The 13302-nt window shown below is 30.7% G+C and overlaps 1 protein-coding gene across 4 annotated transcripts in view; it reads right to left on the bottom strand.

The window, feature by feature from the left end:
* The window catches only part of LOC143245547 (RNA-binding protein FXR1-like), a 78776-nt gene extending 66908 nt beyond the window's left edge, over positions 1-11868 (bottom strand). For 2 of the 4 annotated variants that reach the window (XM_076491915.1, XM_076491929.1), the window contains exon 1: positions 11786-11846. In XM_076491915.1, the coding sequence (XP_076348030.1) occupies positions 11786-11836 (51 nt within the window). In that variant the 5' untranslated portion in view covers positions 11837-11846. Of the gene's footprint in view, positions 1-11785 lie in introns of all 4 variants that reach the window. The other 2 variants (XM_076491923.1, XM_076491911.1) reach the window with 2 other exon arrangements.
* Positions 11869-13302: the final 1434 nt, after the last annotated feature.

Here is a 13302-nt window from a genome sequence, read left to right as displayed (position 1 = left end):
CAAACACTGCAAATCAAATAAACACAACCATACAAAACACCCAAATACCAAATAAAGAAAGAAACACAAACGTAAAATTAAAGAAGCCTTACTTATACAACTCAAGCCCAAAATAAACCAATACAAAGGAACACCTTTATATGTATATTAATAAATATAATCCAACATCTAAGCATTCACTCTACATTCCTACACTCAATTACACAACCACTTTCAAACATGTGGTCAGTTACCCTTTCTTTCTTTGTGAACCTGACAATGACCGAAGACGATCGAAACATTGTTTGCTCCTCTACTTGTGCTTTCTATACCCATACCAGCCATTTTTAAATATATAATTTTCAATATGTTTTATAATGCATATAATGTATTAACATTTGCAAGTTCTATATAAACCTAAGAAACCACTTTTTATATTAACACTTTAGTGATGACCACATAAAATACGTTAAATATTTATACTATAACTTTGATGCAGTATGTGCAACTTCACAAAATTTGTTACACTTGGTAAATATTGTATGTCTTTTGCACACAAAATATCAGTTATTTTAATAAAGTACATTTTCCTAGAGATTTGTTTGTGAAAATATTGAGTCTATTTCATTACTTGTCTGAGAGCAAAGCGATTTTCAAGTTATGATTAAAAATATTATCTTTGTCCCTAAAATCTCAAATATTATTTGTGTAATCTATAAAACTTCCTAATTACATTTTACAAACAATTTTTAGTAAAACTTTATATTCTGTCTGTTAGTTTCTCTACCCTAATTATATGGGGTTTATCAACTCGACCCACCTAATACCAACCATAACAAATAAATATATTCATAATATTAGAAAAACATGCAGTTTAAAGAAGGCTTTATAAAAATGAAATAGCCCTATAACTCAAGTACGATATAAAACGTATCTTCCTTCTTTATGAGCAAACAGAAATAAATATAAATTGCTTTATATATATGGCAGTGTTACAGAAAATTAATAAACAGACTTTTTATCTTGAATCAGTTGGTGATATACCAGCACCATAAAATACTTAACAAATTACTCATTAAAATGGTCCTGCAAATCTCATTATTTGTGTAATCTCTAAAAACTTCTAAATACATTTTAAATGTTTGTTTTCAGTAAAGCATTATATTTTGTCTACCCTAACTATATGGGTTCTGTTAATTTGAAAAACCTCCCACCAACCATAACAAATTAAGAAATAAATATATATTATACCTTTTTCATTCGAGAATAACTGCAGATTATAACATGAAAACTCAAACATTTAGCCTAACTAGCTTGAATCTCATAACATTAGACATTTATATATATTTAAAATAATAGTTATTCACAGGTCATTAGATCATATACTGAAGTTATACAGACCATTTTTAAAAAATGGAAAGAGATGAATGGGGCCACCGTGCTTGATTCAATACATATGCCATATCTCAACAAATAGAAAAAGTCAAAGATCAGGTCATCTCATTTGTTGACCTGCATTCACAATTTTTTTAAATACTATTTTATGAATTTATGTCAGTATGTTTGAAAACAAATGGAATATTTCACGTAAGTTAATTTTCTGCTTTCAAAGTAAACATTAAAAGAACACATCTAAATTTAGTTTCAGTGAATAACATTGTATGTTGAATGCAGCACCAATTAAATTTTTTTGATGTCAAAAGTCTATAGTTTAGAACAAATTAGGAACTCAAATTACCAATATTGATAAGCTACAATATAAAATAAGAACATCAGTTTTTATTTTATTTTAATGAGACATAGCTTATGTACTGAATCAAACACAATGACCTCCTTCATCTCATTCCATTCCTAAAAACAGTCTCATAAATACACTTATTTCAATATATAACATGTGAATAACCAATCAACAGCTTAGAATGCCCAACTAGTGGTTTTCTCAGCCATTCAAGTCTATAAAAAAGCTAACATGATCTTTTGAACCAAGATTTCAAAGAGATAGATTGCATCTTTAGACTGCTTAAAGTTTATATATTTTTAAAAAATCTAAATATATCTTAGTTACTAAGCTTAGTAAATTACAGTGGAATTCTATGGTTTCAGTGTAGCTGTTTATTATTTTTTTGGTTATTTAACTGTACATATATAAAACTTTAAAAAACTGATATATTCCATGTGCAAAATTTTAAAAGGCTTCGCAACCTACGTCCAGCAACAACAAAGTACAAAGATCGTAGAGAGAAGAGATGATTGTTTGCTTTACTTCTTGATTTATTGTTATGTATTTAAAAAAAAAGTTCAATAACTTATTTTTAACTAGTAATAATGAATAATGTTTAATAATTGAAATGTGATTGTATATTACAAAATACTAGTCCACTAAAACACAGCCACAACAGATATATTTTGTAAGGACAAAAGATGAGTTTTATATTACTGGATTTCGTAATGAGTGCTTATACATTATGTCAATGCAAGTTATGTTACGTTAACTCGGCACAACTAGAAGTTCAGTATAATAAAAAATAATAAAAATACAATGTTTTGTGACTTAAGCTAATTAAACTAAACATTTGTATTTTTGTGTCATAATAAGTAGTCATTCAAGCAAGAAAGAAAGCATAATTTCCTCAATTTTTTATGATGGTTATGGGGTTAGTAAATTGATAAACCCCACACAGCTGTGATATAGAAATAACAGTAAATAGTCTCACTAAGAAGAAATGTTTGAAATGTATTTAGGAGATATAGAGATTACACAATAGATATTTGAAATTTTTGAGACAAAGAATAGTTTTTTAATCATAACATGAAACCACTTTGCACTCCAAATAGTAATGAAACACGATATTTTAACAAACAAATCTTTAATAAAAACATTTCATTAAAAAAATCTGAATTTCTGTTTACAAGAAAACTTGTAATCTTTACTAAAAACCTACCAAACTGTATGAAGAAACACTGTATAAAAAGTTATATTGTAAATACTTAATGTGTACAAACATCTAAACAAACTCATGTATATTATACCGAGCCTGCTGGGAAAAGGTTGAAATGCACCCTCAATTAACAATAACTGATAAAAATGGCCCTAACTAAATTTTTCTAAGATAATCAGTGATGTTGGATGAGAATGCATAGGATAGGTTACTCCTTCACCAAAGGCAACACATTCATAAAATTTAGGGAGAGGTTGCACAATTGTCTTTTTAATGTAAGCTAAGAAGTTACACCTTTTTCTTTTTTTAATATAGCACCAAAACCTGAAAAATTGTTGTATAAAATTGTTTAACATGAAATTAACCAGTTTATCCAGTCATTTTAATTTTCTCAATTTTTCTTGGTATTACAATACATTGATTATTTAATTTTCATGACAAGTATATTTTCTTCAAATAGCATCAATTTGAATTGGTCATCAAATAAACAGGAAAATGTAATGTTCATAACCACAAGAAGTTGCTACTGCAACTCCTCTTTCCCCCAAAGTTTATTTGTTCTACTCAGCTAATGAAATTGTTTTATAAATATTATAGCATATCTTGGATGACATGCTAAGTATACCACTTGAAAGTGAGAAGCATGTTGTTAATAAATATATATACATATTGCATACATTAACATATGGAATATAAGTGTGTTCTTCAGCATTATGTATGGGATTACAAGGTTTTCAGACTCAAAATCCCAGTTTTGAAGTTGCATGTTTTAGCATATTAAGCAAAAAAATTTTTTTCAATAATACTATTAAAATTCATACTCAAGGTTAAGACTGACAAGATAATATATGAAGATTTGTCTCTCTTTGCAGACTTCATGTGCATTTAACTGCATCATAGTCAGTTACCCAGTGAGAAACAATTCCCACCCCAGAAGTATAAACAAGAGAGTGTGAAGGTTTACAAACAAGAGCAAAAAACTTGTACAGTCCTTTTCTCAGACTTACATTAAGGAGAATTACAACTCCTAAGTGTATTAATGGACAGAGCAGACTTAACAAACTGCCAAATGTTAGGAGGAGGAGGCCATCTCAGCCACTCAATTCAGTTCATAAAATGGCAGACATTTGTACATTCATACCTGATAACATCAATAAACATCACGGTTACAACAGAAAGCAATACCAACAATTCAATATGAATTTTAACTGCCTCACAACCATATCTATTCCAACAGAGATAACACAAACTTTATAAAATAGCACCACAAAGTTAAATGGCATGGACAGACTGCCCTTTACACCTGATTACAATTTATATAATTCTGAAAATTGGAAAAAGTGAAAGTTGAAAGAACCTGGACAAAGAGAGGATACCTCAGTTTGAACTTAACAGATGGCAAACAGTTCTAGACATAACAGAAAGATTAGGTGATGAGAGGTTTTTGATGAGGAAAAGGGGACACAACCTTTTTGCATCTGAAGCCAAATATCGCAAGTCATGAAGAACAAAATATTTGTAAAACCTAAAAATATGGAGAAGCACCAATGAAGAATAAAAAGTGAAACAGGTAAATATCATAAAAGCAAATACTGATGCATGTAACAATGTATACTAATTTATCAATAACAATGTCATGGTCTTAACACAAAATAGTTCTACTTAGCAAAATATGAAAAGCCTATATCCCAAGCTTACAGTTTAGTGTGTTCTCAAACCCAAACTTCTGAAAAATGAAACTGAAAAACAAACTTGAGACAGACATGAAATATAGTTTTTCCTTTAATAAACTGGACAACAGAAAGAATTTCAATCTTACATCATATATTGTACCAATGTTGATCTTAGCATAGCAGAGCCATATGCTTATGAACAAGGCTCCTAAAACCTGATAAAATATGAGTGGATTCATTTACATCAACAAATACTTGATGCGAAATTTATATGCAAAAACGGCTCGTTTGGGTTGAGAAAATATTTATATAGAAGAGCAAACAACGCTTCGACCTTCTTTGGTCATCGTCAGGTTAACAAAGAAAGAGGTAACTGACCGGAAGCTGACCACATGTTTGAAAGGGGTTGTGTAACTGTGTGTCAAAATGTAGAGGGCGGTATTAGATGTTTGAATATAATTTTATTTATTTTATTATATTAATATAGGTATAAAGGCATTCCTTTATATTGGTTTATTTTGGGTTTAAGTTGTTGTATAAGTAAGGCTTCTTTAATTTTGCATTTGTTTATGTTTGTTTCTTTATTTAGTATTTGAGTGTTTTCTATGGTTATGTTATGTTTATTTGACTTGCAGTGTTCGAAAACGTGTGAAGAGGACTTTTTATGTTCTTTGAATCTGGTTTCCATTTTTCTACTTGTTTCTCCAATATAGAAGTCATGGCAGTTATCACATTGTATTTTATAAATAATGTTGGTGTGGTGTTTGTCAGTGTAGTTTTTACATAGTATAGACCTCAGTTTTGTGCCTGGTTTTTGAATAAATTTGGTATTAACTGGAATGTCATATTTTGTTACTAATTTGTGCCAAATGTTGGTTATTTGTTTGCTGATGTCAGGAATATATGGTATACAGCAGTATATGGTTTTGTAGTTTTTTTGATTCGTGAGCTGTATTTACTTTAGTTGGTTGATTTTGCTTACTGTCTAGGTGTGTGCGTATAATGTTTTCTACGGTTTGTGGAGGAAACTTATTGATGTTGATGAAGTATTGTTTTATTTTGTCTAATTCATCGTTAATTTTATCTGGTGACCATAGTTTTATGGCAGTGTTTATTTGGTTTCTTAGTATGTTGAGTTTTTGTTTTGTTTCATGTGCTGAGTCCCAAGGAATGTATAGTCCAGTATGGGTGATTTTTCGGTGGATTTCTGTTTTGAATTGTGTGTCAGTTCTTGTAATTTTGAGGTTAAGAAATGATATTTGATTGCTTTCTTCCTGTTCACATGTGAAGTTAATGTTGGGATGTTCACACGTTTTCGAACACTGCAAGTCAAATAAACATAACATAACCATAGAAAACACTCAAATACTAAATAAAGAAACAAACATAAACAAATGCAAAATTAAAGCTTTACTTATACAACAACTTAAACCCAAAATAAACCAATATAAAGGAATGCCTTTATACCTATATTAATGTGATAAAATAAATAAAATTATATTCAAACATCTAATACCGCCCTCTACATTTCGACACACAGTTACACAACCCCTTTCAAACATGTGGTCAGCTTCCGGTCAGTTACCTCTTTCTTTGTGAACCTGATGATGACCGAAGAAGGTCAAACGTTGTTCGCTCTTCTATGTAAAATATTTTCTCAACCCAAACGAGCCGTTTTTGCATATAAATTTCTCAACAAGTGGGTTTCTTGACATCACTGATTGAAATACTTGATGCCTTTAAATCCTCCATACTATTGCTATAGCCACACTTAGCACATGATGATGCATTACCATCAGAATTGTCTAAGTTCCCAGTTATGCAATAGCTAGAATGTTGACCCCATGCACAAGAAAGTTGCAGTTCTTCATACAATCTACATGCAAGGACACCTGTAGAGCAGCAACTGATGAGAAATGGAAACTTCAAAAACATGCACTAGCATTTCTGAAAAGCTGAACAGTTATTATTCCTTTCATAGGTAGATAAGAACCACCAGTGCCAGATCTCAGTACAAAAACACTTTTATATGTGATATACTTGAAGGAATGAAGTGCTGCAATGCTCAATCAGAGATACTGAGGAGTGAGAAGTCAGAAAAATTAAAGAACACCTGAGAGCTTTTTAAATCCATTTGCCATAGATGACAAACACAGTTGGTGGTTTTGTCACCTAACACTGCAACCTGTCTCTAACATATTTTCCAAACAGAAAATGCTGGTAACAATATAAAAGTCTCCTTCATCATGGATCAACTGGAAACTGAGAGACTTTCAACAAAATAGCTCAATCTTAACACTTTGGATGTAAAAAGCAACAGCAAAAATAACAATAAACAAGGAAGTCTGATACAAGCAAAAATGAAATGTTATACTTCAACAACTTGTAAAATCTCAAAATCAAGGGTTGCAACTGAACTTGAGAGAATTGATGGCTTACCTTCTAACTCCTACACCATACATTATTGGAAATGTTAAAGTAGGAAGCTCCAGGTAATTATGGTTCCTGGCCATAGAAGCATGGGAATGAGTAACAACAACTGTGAACATACAAATCTCACACAAATAAAATACTAATTACTGTACACCCAACAACAAATAGAAAACATCTACCATATTAATACATGCTGAATTTGCATGACTCATTTCAAGACAACCATATTCCCACTTATTTGAAATGAGTTCTTATAAAAGTGAGATGATTGCTAAAACTGCCATCTGCTATTTGTCAGTGACCAGTAAGCAAATGTTAAAACTGAAACCAGGATGTTGGTTCAAATTGGCTATACCAATAACAAACAGTAATACATTAAAAGATAGCTTTCTTCAAGCTCTATTTTGGTCTTACCAGTTTCTTGGATCACATATTTACTACTAAACACACAAATAAAACTTTAAAAACATTTAAACTTCTCTGACACTGAATTACTAGAAACAAAGGAAATCAATAGCTTTGTATCATGGACTAAGCAATGAATAAACTAATAGATATGTGCAACAGCATATCAAAAAGTCATTAAAAGAAATTTTAAACACTCTACAGGTTAGTCCAGCAACATGTTGCTTTACATCATATCACTGGTCGTGAGGCAAAGTTTGCTCTATATCATATCACTGGGTGTGGCTAAAGCAAAAGAATGTATTCTATAATACAGCAATAATGCAGGATACAACATAACACATTCCATGCATATTTGTAAATAATTATGCAAACAATTTTAGTGAACCAAGGACAGCACAGTCTTTTTCCACCTGTGCTTTAATAAAAATTAATATAATTATCATCAGTATAATATAGTAAATTGAACCATGAACATTTTACATAATAAAAGCAGTGTTGAATAACAAACAAGATGTGAAAAACATTAGCCCTTTCACAAGAGGCTCAGTATAACATACATAAGTTTGTCTACACATTTGCACATGTTAAGTTTTTGCACAATAATATTTAATATATATGTGTATTTTCACAAAATTTGGTAGACTTAATAATGAATACAACTACTATATGTACAAAAAGTCATTTTTAATGAAATAATTTTACTAATGATCTGTTTGTAAAAATAGTCTGTTTCATTACTAGTCTGAGTACAAAACAATTTCATGTTAAAATTAAAAAACTATTCTTCACCCCATAAATCTCAAGCATTATTTATATAATCTCTAAACCTACCTAAATACATTTCAAATGTTTGTTTTCAGTAAGACTACATTTCATGTCATTCTATATACTATAACAATGTTGGGTCTGTCACTTGACCATCATAAAAAATTAAGAAATAAATATAAATTATGCTTTTTTGTGCTACAATGACTACATATTATAACACAAAAGTTTAGTCTAAGTAGCTAAAGTCTCAAACTACATATAAACAAAGATATTTATTATTATTTTATTATACTGACCTTACAGTCATGCCCATGTAACATACAATTTGCACTGATGCAGTCAGGTCACGTATCCAGTAATAAAAATCTGACCTTTAGTCTTCCCTGTGTTTTAGTGGACTAGTATTTTGTAATATACAATCACATTTGAATTATTATACATTATATATCTATGTGTATATATTATTACTAAATAGAAATAAATTATTAAACTTATTTTTCTTAAAATACAGAATAAATCGAGAAGTAAAACAAGCAATTGCTGGTCTTCACCCTTGTACTTGGCTGTTGCTGAACATAGGCTGCTAAGCCTTTTAAAATTTTGCATATAGAAGATGTATACAGTTGAATAACCAAAAAACATCATAGGTAACCACACTCACAACACAGAATTCACTATAATTTATTCAACTTAGTAACTCGAATGTACTTAAATTTTGAAAAATATGAAACTTTGAGCAGACTAAAGACACAACCTATTTCCTTGAAAACTTGGATCAAAAGAATGTGGTACTTTTTAAAAGATTAAAATAGCTGATAAAACCACCAGTGGGACATTCTAAGCTGTTGATTGATTATTCATACATTTAAGTAGGTGTATACTGGGGACTGTTTTCAAAAATGGAAAGAGGTGAAGGGGCTATTGTGTTTGATTCAGTACATAACCCATATTTCAACAAAATAAAAAATACGAAGTTCGTATTTTATTTTCTAGATTATATACATAACCTGGATTCAAAATAAATTCCTTTGTAAGCTGTGTGAAGTTTTGTTGGTATCACCTAGCACAGAGCTAAGTGCATAAGACTTATCATGATTTAATTTTAAACTTAAATCATTTATGAACTAAGCTATTTTCTTTTATATCACCATTGTTTTTAATAAAAACAAACCCTTAAAAAATATCATAGCACATCCACACTTATTACTAATTTCACTGATAATTCATACACAAATGCTTATTTCCTTGACTTTTGTATTACATCTTGGGATAACTAACATCTTGAACAGAATTACATCCTCACATGACATAGAATGGATGGAGTTTACTATCTGTACATATCTATCAACCAGAGTGTTTCCAGTTTCCAAGCAACATCATTATAAAATCTCACCTTTACTTTCATAAGTACATAAGTAAGCCCATACTTCATTTCTAGCAAATGGTTGCTAAAAATGTCATTTTATTTATTCATGGAATGTATTCAAATGCATAGGTTTGACATTGATCAATTTCTCTTTGGACTATATTTTCTATTGCAATGACATGGATATCATGCAGTATCAGGTTAACAGGTAAAGCAATAAACCACTAATATTTCATTAACATTGCTCCAGTGGAAAGACAGCATGGAACAAATGGTCAATTTCCAAGTACCATTTTTCTTTTTTTCATTACTTATGAATTAAATTATTGAACTTGCAGTTTAAATCCATTTATTTGTATACATGAAATCCAATGGTATATGAATTTATTTTCATTATTTAAAAATTGCCAAAATCCCCCAGTCAAAGAGGTTTTACCCAAAACAAACAAATGTAAAGCATTTCATTACCTAACAAGGGATTGTGAGGATGCAAATCCCACACCACCAAGTAGAATTCTGGTGATTCAAGATCGTAATGTCTGCTTCTGCTATTTGAAAGCAGCAGCAAATTACTTTAGCTAGATCTGCAACAAGGTTTTCAAAATTCAAGTCCAGTGACATTGTATTTAGTACTAACATTTACAAGAAATTTCTGTGAAAATGATGGAACAACAAAGGAGAGGTGAAGACAAAACTCACAGTAATATATGCCAACAAAGTTCATGAGGGAAAGGTTCTCTTATATGGAAGGAATCAACATACCTCTTGACATCTAATGATGGCCATCTACCATCCAAACTCTAAAATCATCTCAAGAAGAAGCAGATTCAAAGATTATCTTGTATTGCAAGTATGCTAAGTCTGAGGGTAAATATTAGTACATTAGAATAAAGAGCCCAGACAGTGACATATTCTTCATCCTGCTGCACTCTGCTCCAATACTAGAGAATCTCTCACTGTTCTTTGACACAAACAAGGATTTATCAATAACACTGAGAATGTGTAAGCATTTATTCAGCAACATAATGTTGATACTGTACAGCAGAAATAAGAAAATGTACTTGTTATGCACTAATAAAATGAAATATATTTGATCACACAGTATGGTGATCAATGTGATTAGCTTTCAACTGATGTTATTTGTGGTATGACCTATCAGTTTGGATCCTCTAACACTCATAACATTTGATGTTTGAGGCCAAAATGCAGCTGAAGAGTGCCTCTAAATGACTAATCATAACAGGCAGTGCATCCCATAACTTTCAATGTTAACATTATAATTAATGTTAAGTATACTTTAATGTTAAAAAAAAGAATAATCATATTGGAATGTGTATGGGGGTGGGGGTTAAAATACACAGTACAGCAAGTCCTATGTAAAACTCAGGTGTAAATAATTTAGAAATATGTAAATAATAGATGTTGAATTACCACTATCAATTACAATTGCATGAATAAAGGAGTGGTTCTAGACACATCTAGAAATTTCATAATGCATAAACAACATCAGCTGAAACTAAGAAGCATAATGCTATCCACAAGTGTATGTATATAGGGATATTTCATATTCTTAACGTCTTATACAGGGTGTGTGTGTGTGTGCGTATACATACAGCCACTGGAAATGGGGAGGGTAGAAAATAAACAAGTCCCTGCAAAATGGTCATTTCTCAAAATGTTGTACCAGCATGCATACCTCTAAAAATAGAAAGTGAATACTAAAGAAACGTAACAACTATTACTTTTAAAAGTAACGTTTTTAACTAAATTTTTTAAAACAATACAACCACAGGGATTACCCTGAAAGATAATAAGCCTAACCAAAGAATATTATTGATTTAGAGAACATGATTACAAATATTTGCATATCATAGTCTGAACTTAGCAAAACAAAACCGATACCACCAAGAGACGACCGGTAACGATATATAGATAACACTGGTCTAGCTTAATGTTAAGCCTAAGTCACAGTAAAAATACAGTAAACTAACATTCCACTTTCTGTGATTTGATTTAATCTATGCAATGAAAACAACAATAAACGTATTCTTTAGGCGTAATTTAACTTTCATAAACATTACCTGAAACACGTTCAGTCGATTAGTCCGGAGATACTTTAACTCTACATAAACTTTCTGTGATTCAGTGATTTAATCTATGCAATGAAAAACAACAATAAACGTATTCTTTAGGCGTAATTTAACTTTCATAAACATTACCTTATAATAAGCACCATTTTCCCCACACACTTCTACCGCTAAGTCCTCCATCTTGCCTGTCAACGCAAATATTTTTTGTTTGTTATTTCTTCAAATGAACGGCTAAAAGTTCCTCAGGACCTTGTCAACACAATGACTTATTACATCCGTATCAGGTTGCCTTTATTTTGTGGTGACCGTACTTCATACTAAAGTAAAATACAGAAACTATAAAAATAGAAAGTCACTTCTGCCTCGTGTCCAGTTAGGAGAAAAAACTGAATGACCAATTAATAAGATGTTAGATCACGAGACAGCTCACCAGACTTTGATTTGCATGAACTAAAGAGGTGAACCACAGTGGTTTGCTTTATCAAAGCTGAAAATGTTTTAAATATCGATGATTATTATTACGTTGTTTCGTGTAGAGTAACTCAACAGAATTATGTTTGTTTGTTGTGAAACACAAAGCTACACAATTTTCTGTGCTAGTGGATACTGGGACCCGATTTTTTAGCATTATAAACCCGGAGTTGTACCCTTGACCCACAGCACAACAGCTCAGCGATCAGTTATAGTGCTTCATACAAATGAAGCATATAAATAGTTAGATCAAATTGCGTTTTAATTGTTTTAGGAATAAAACAATTTTCTTATTGGCATTATTGGTTATCATTCTTTAATCAGCTAAAGCATCAGCATTTCTTGTTAAAGCAATCAATTTGTCATAAGCTCCAAATTTGTGAAACCTAATTTAATCTTAATATCCGTGTGCCTTTGAAAGGGAACAAACTATTAGTTTTTATAAAAAAAAATCGTAATTATCTTGATAAAAATCTTTAACTCTAAGCCAAAGGCATTACAAATGAAAGTATATGTTTTACAGATAAAGAACTAGGCATTTGTGATAAGGCAGAAATGAAGCTATATTTTTTTAAACAACCCACTTTCTACTTAAGTATACCTTCCTTTTGTTAAATATATATAAACTCATGGATTGCGTTTCTTTCTTTTGCTATCTCATCAGAAGCATTGACGTTATTTATTTTTTAATCAGTTTGATAGTTCAAACCATTCAATGAAACATAACCCCATCACTTCAGCTTTTTCACATAGCCGTATACAGTATGATCAAGTTATAACTACATACAACAGGAACTTGTATAACTTAAATATTGTAATTACATCACGCTTTTTTGTTGTTTTAACCGTACAGCAGAAGTAGTTTCTAAGTGCATCTATATGAAGTTGTAATCACCGCATAAATACGTTTGAAAAACTGTAAAGTGATGTGGAAATAATACTTGTGAATAACAAAAAGAATATACTTTTGTATAAACAGTTATATAAAACAACAAAACTATGTTCTATGCCAGTTTGTTCATGAAACTACAACCAGATGCTGTTTTACTAGGCTTTGAAGTCAGTATATTAATATTAACATTTTAACAATTTTATCTAACGACTACTTACAAAATATTTTAGTGCAAAAGTTTTGTGTTGAGTGTTCATTTATCTTATTTTAATCAATCCAGGCC

This window comes from Tachypleus tridentatus, chromosome 1 (genome assembly GCF_004210375.1).
Source record: "Tachypleus tridentatus isolate NWPU-2018 chromosome 1, ASM421037v1, whole genome shotgun sequence".
Taxonomy (NCBI): domain Eukaryota; kingdom Metazoa; phylum Arthropoda; class Merostomata; order Xiphosura; family Limulidae; genus Tachypleus; species Tachypleus tridentatus.
This window is presented reverse-complemented; position numbering and strand designations above follow the sequence as displayed.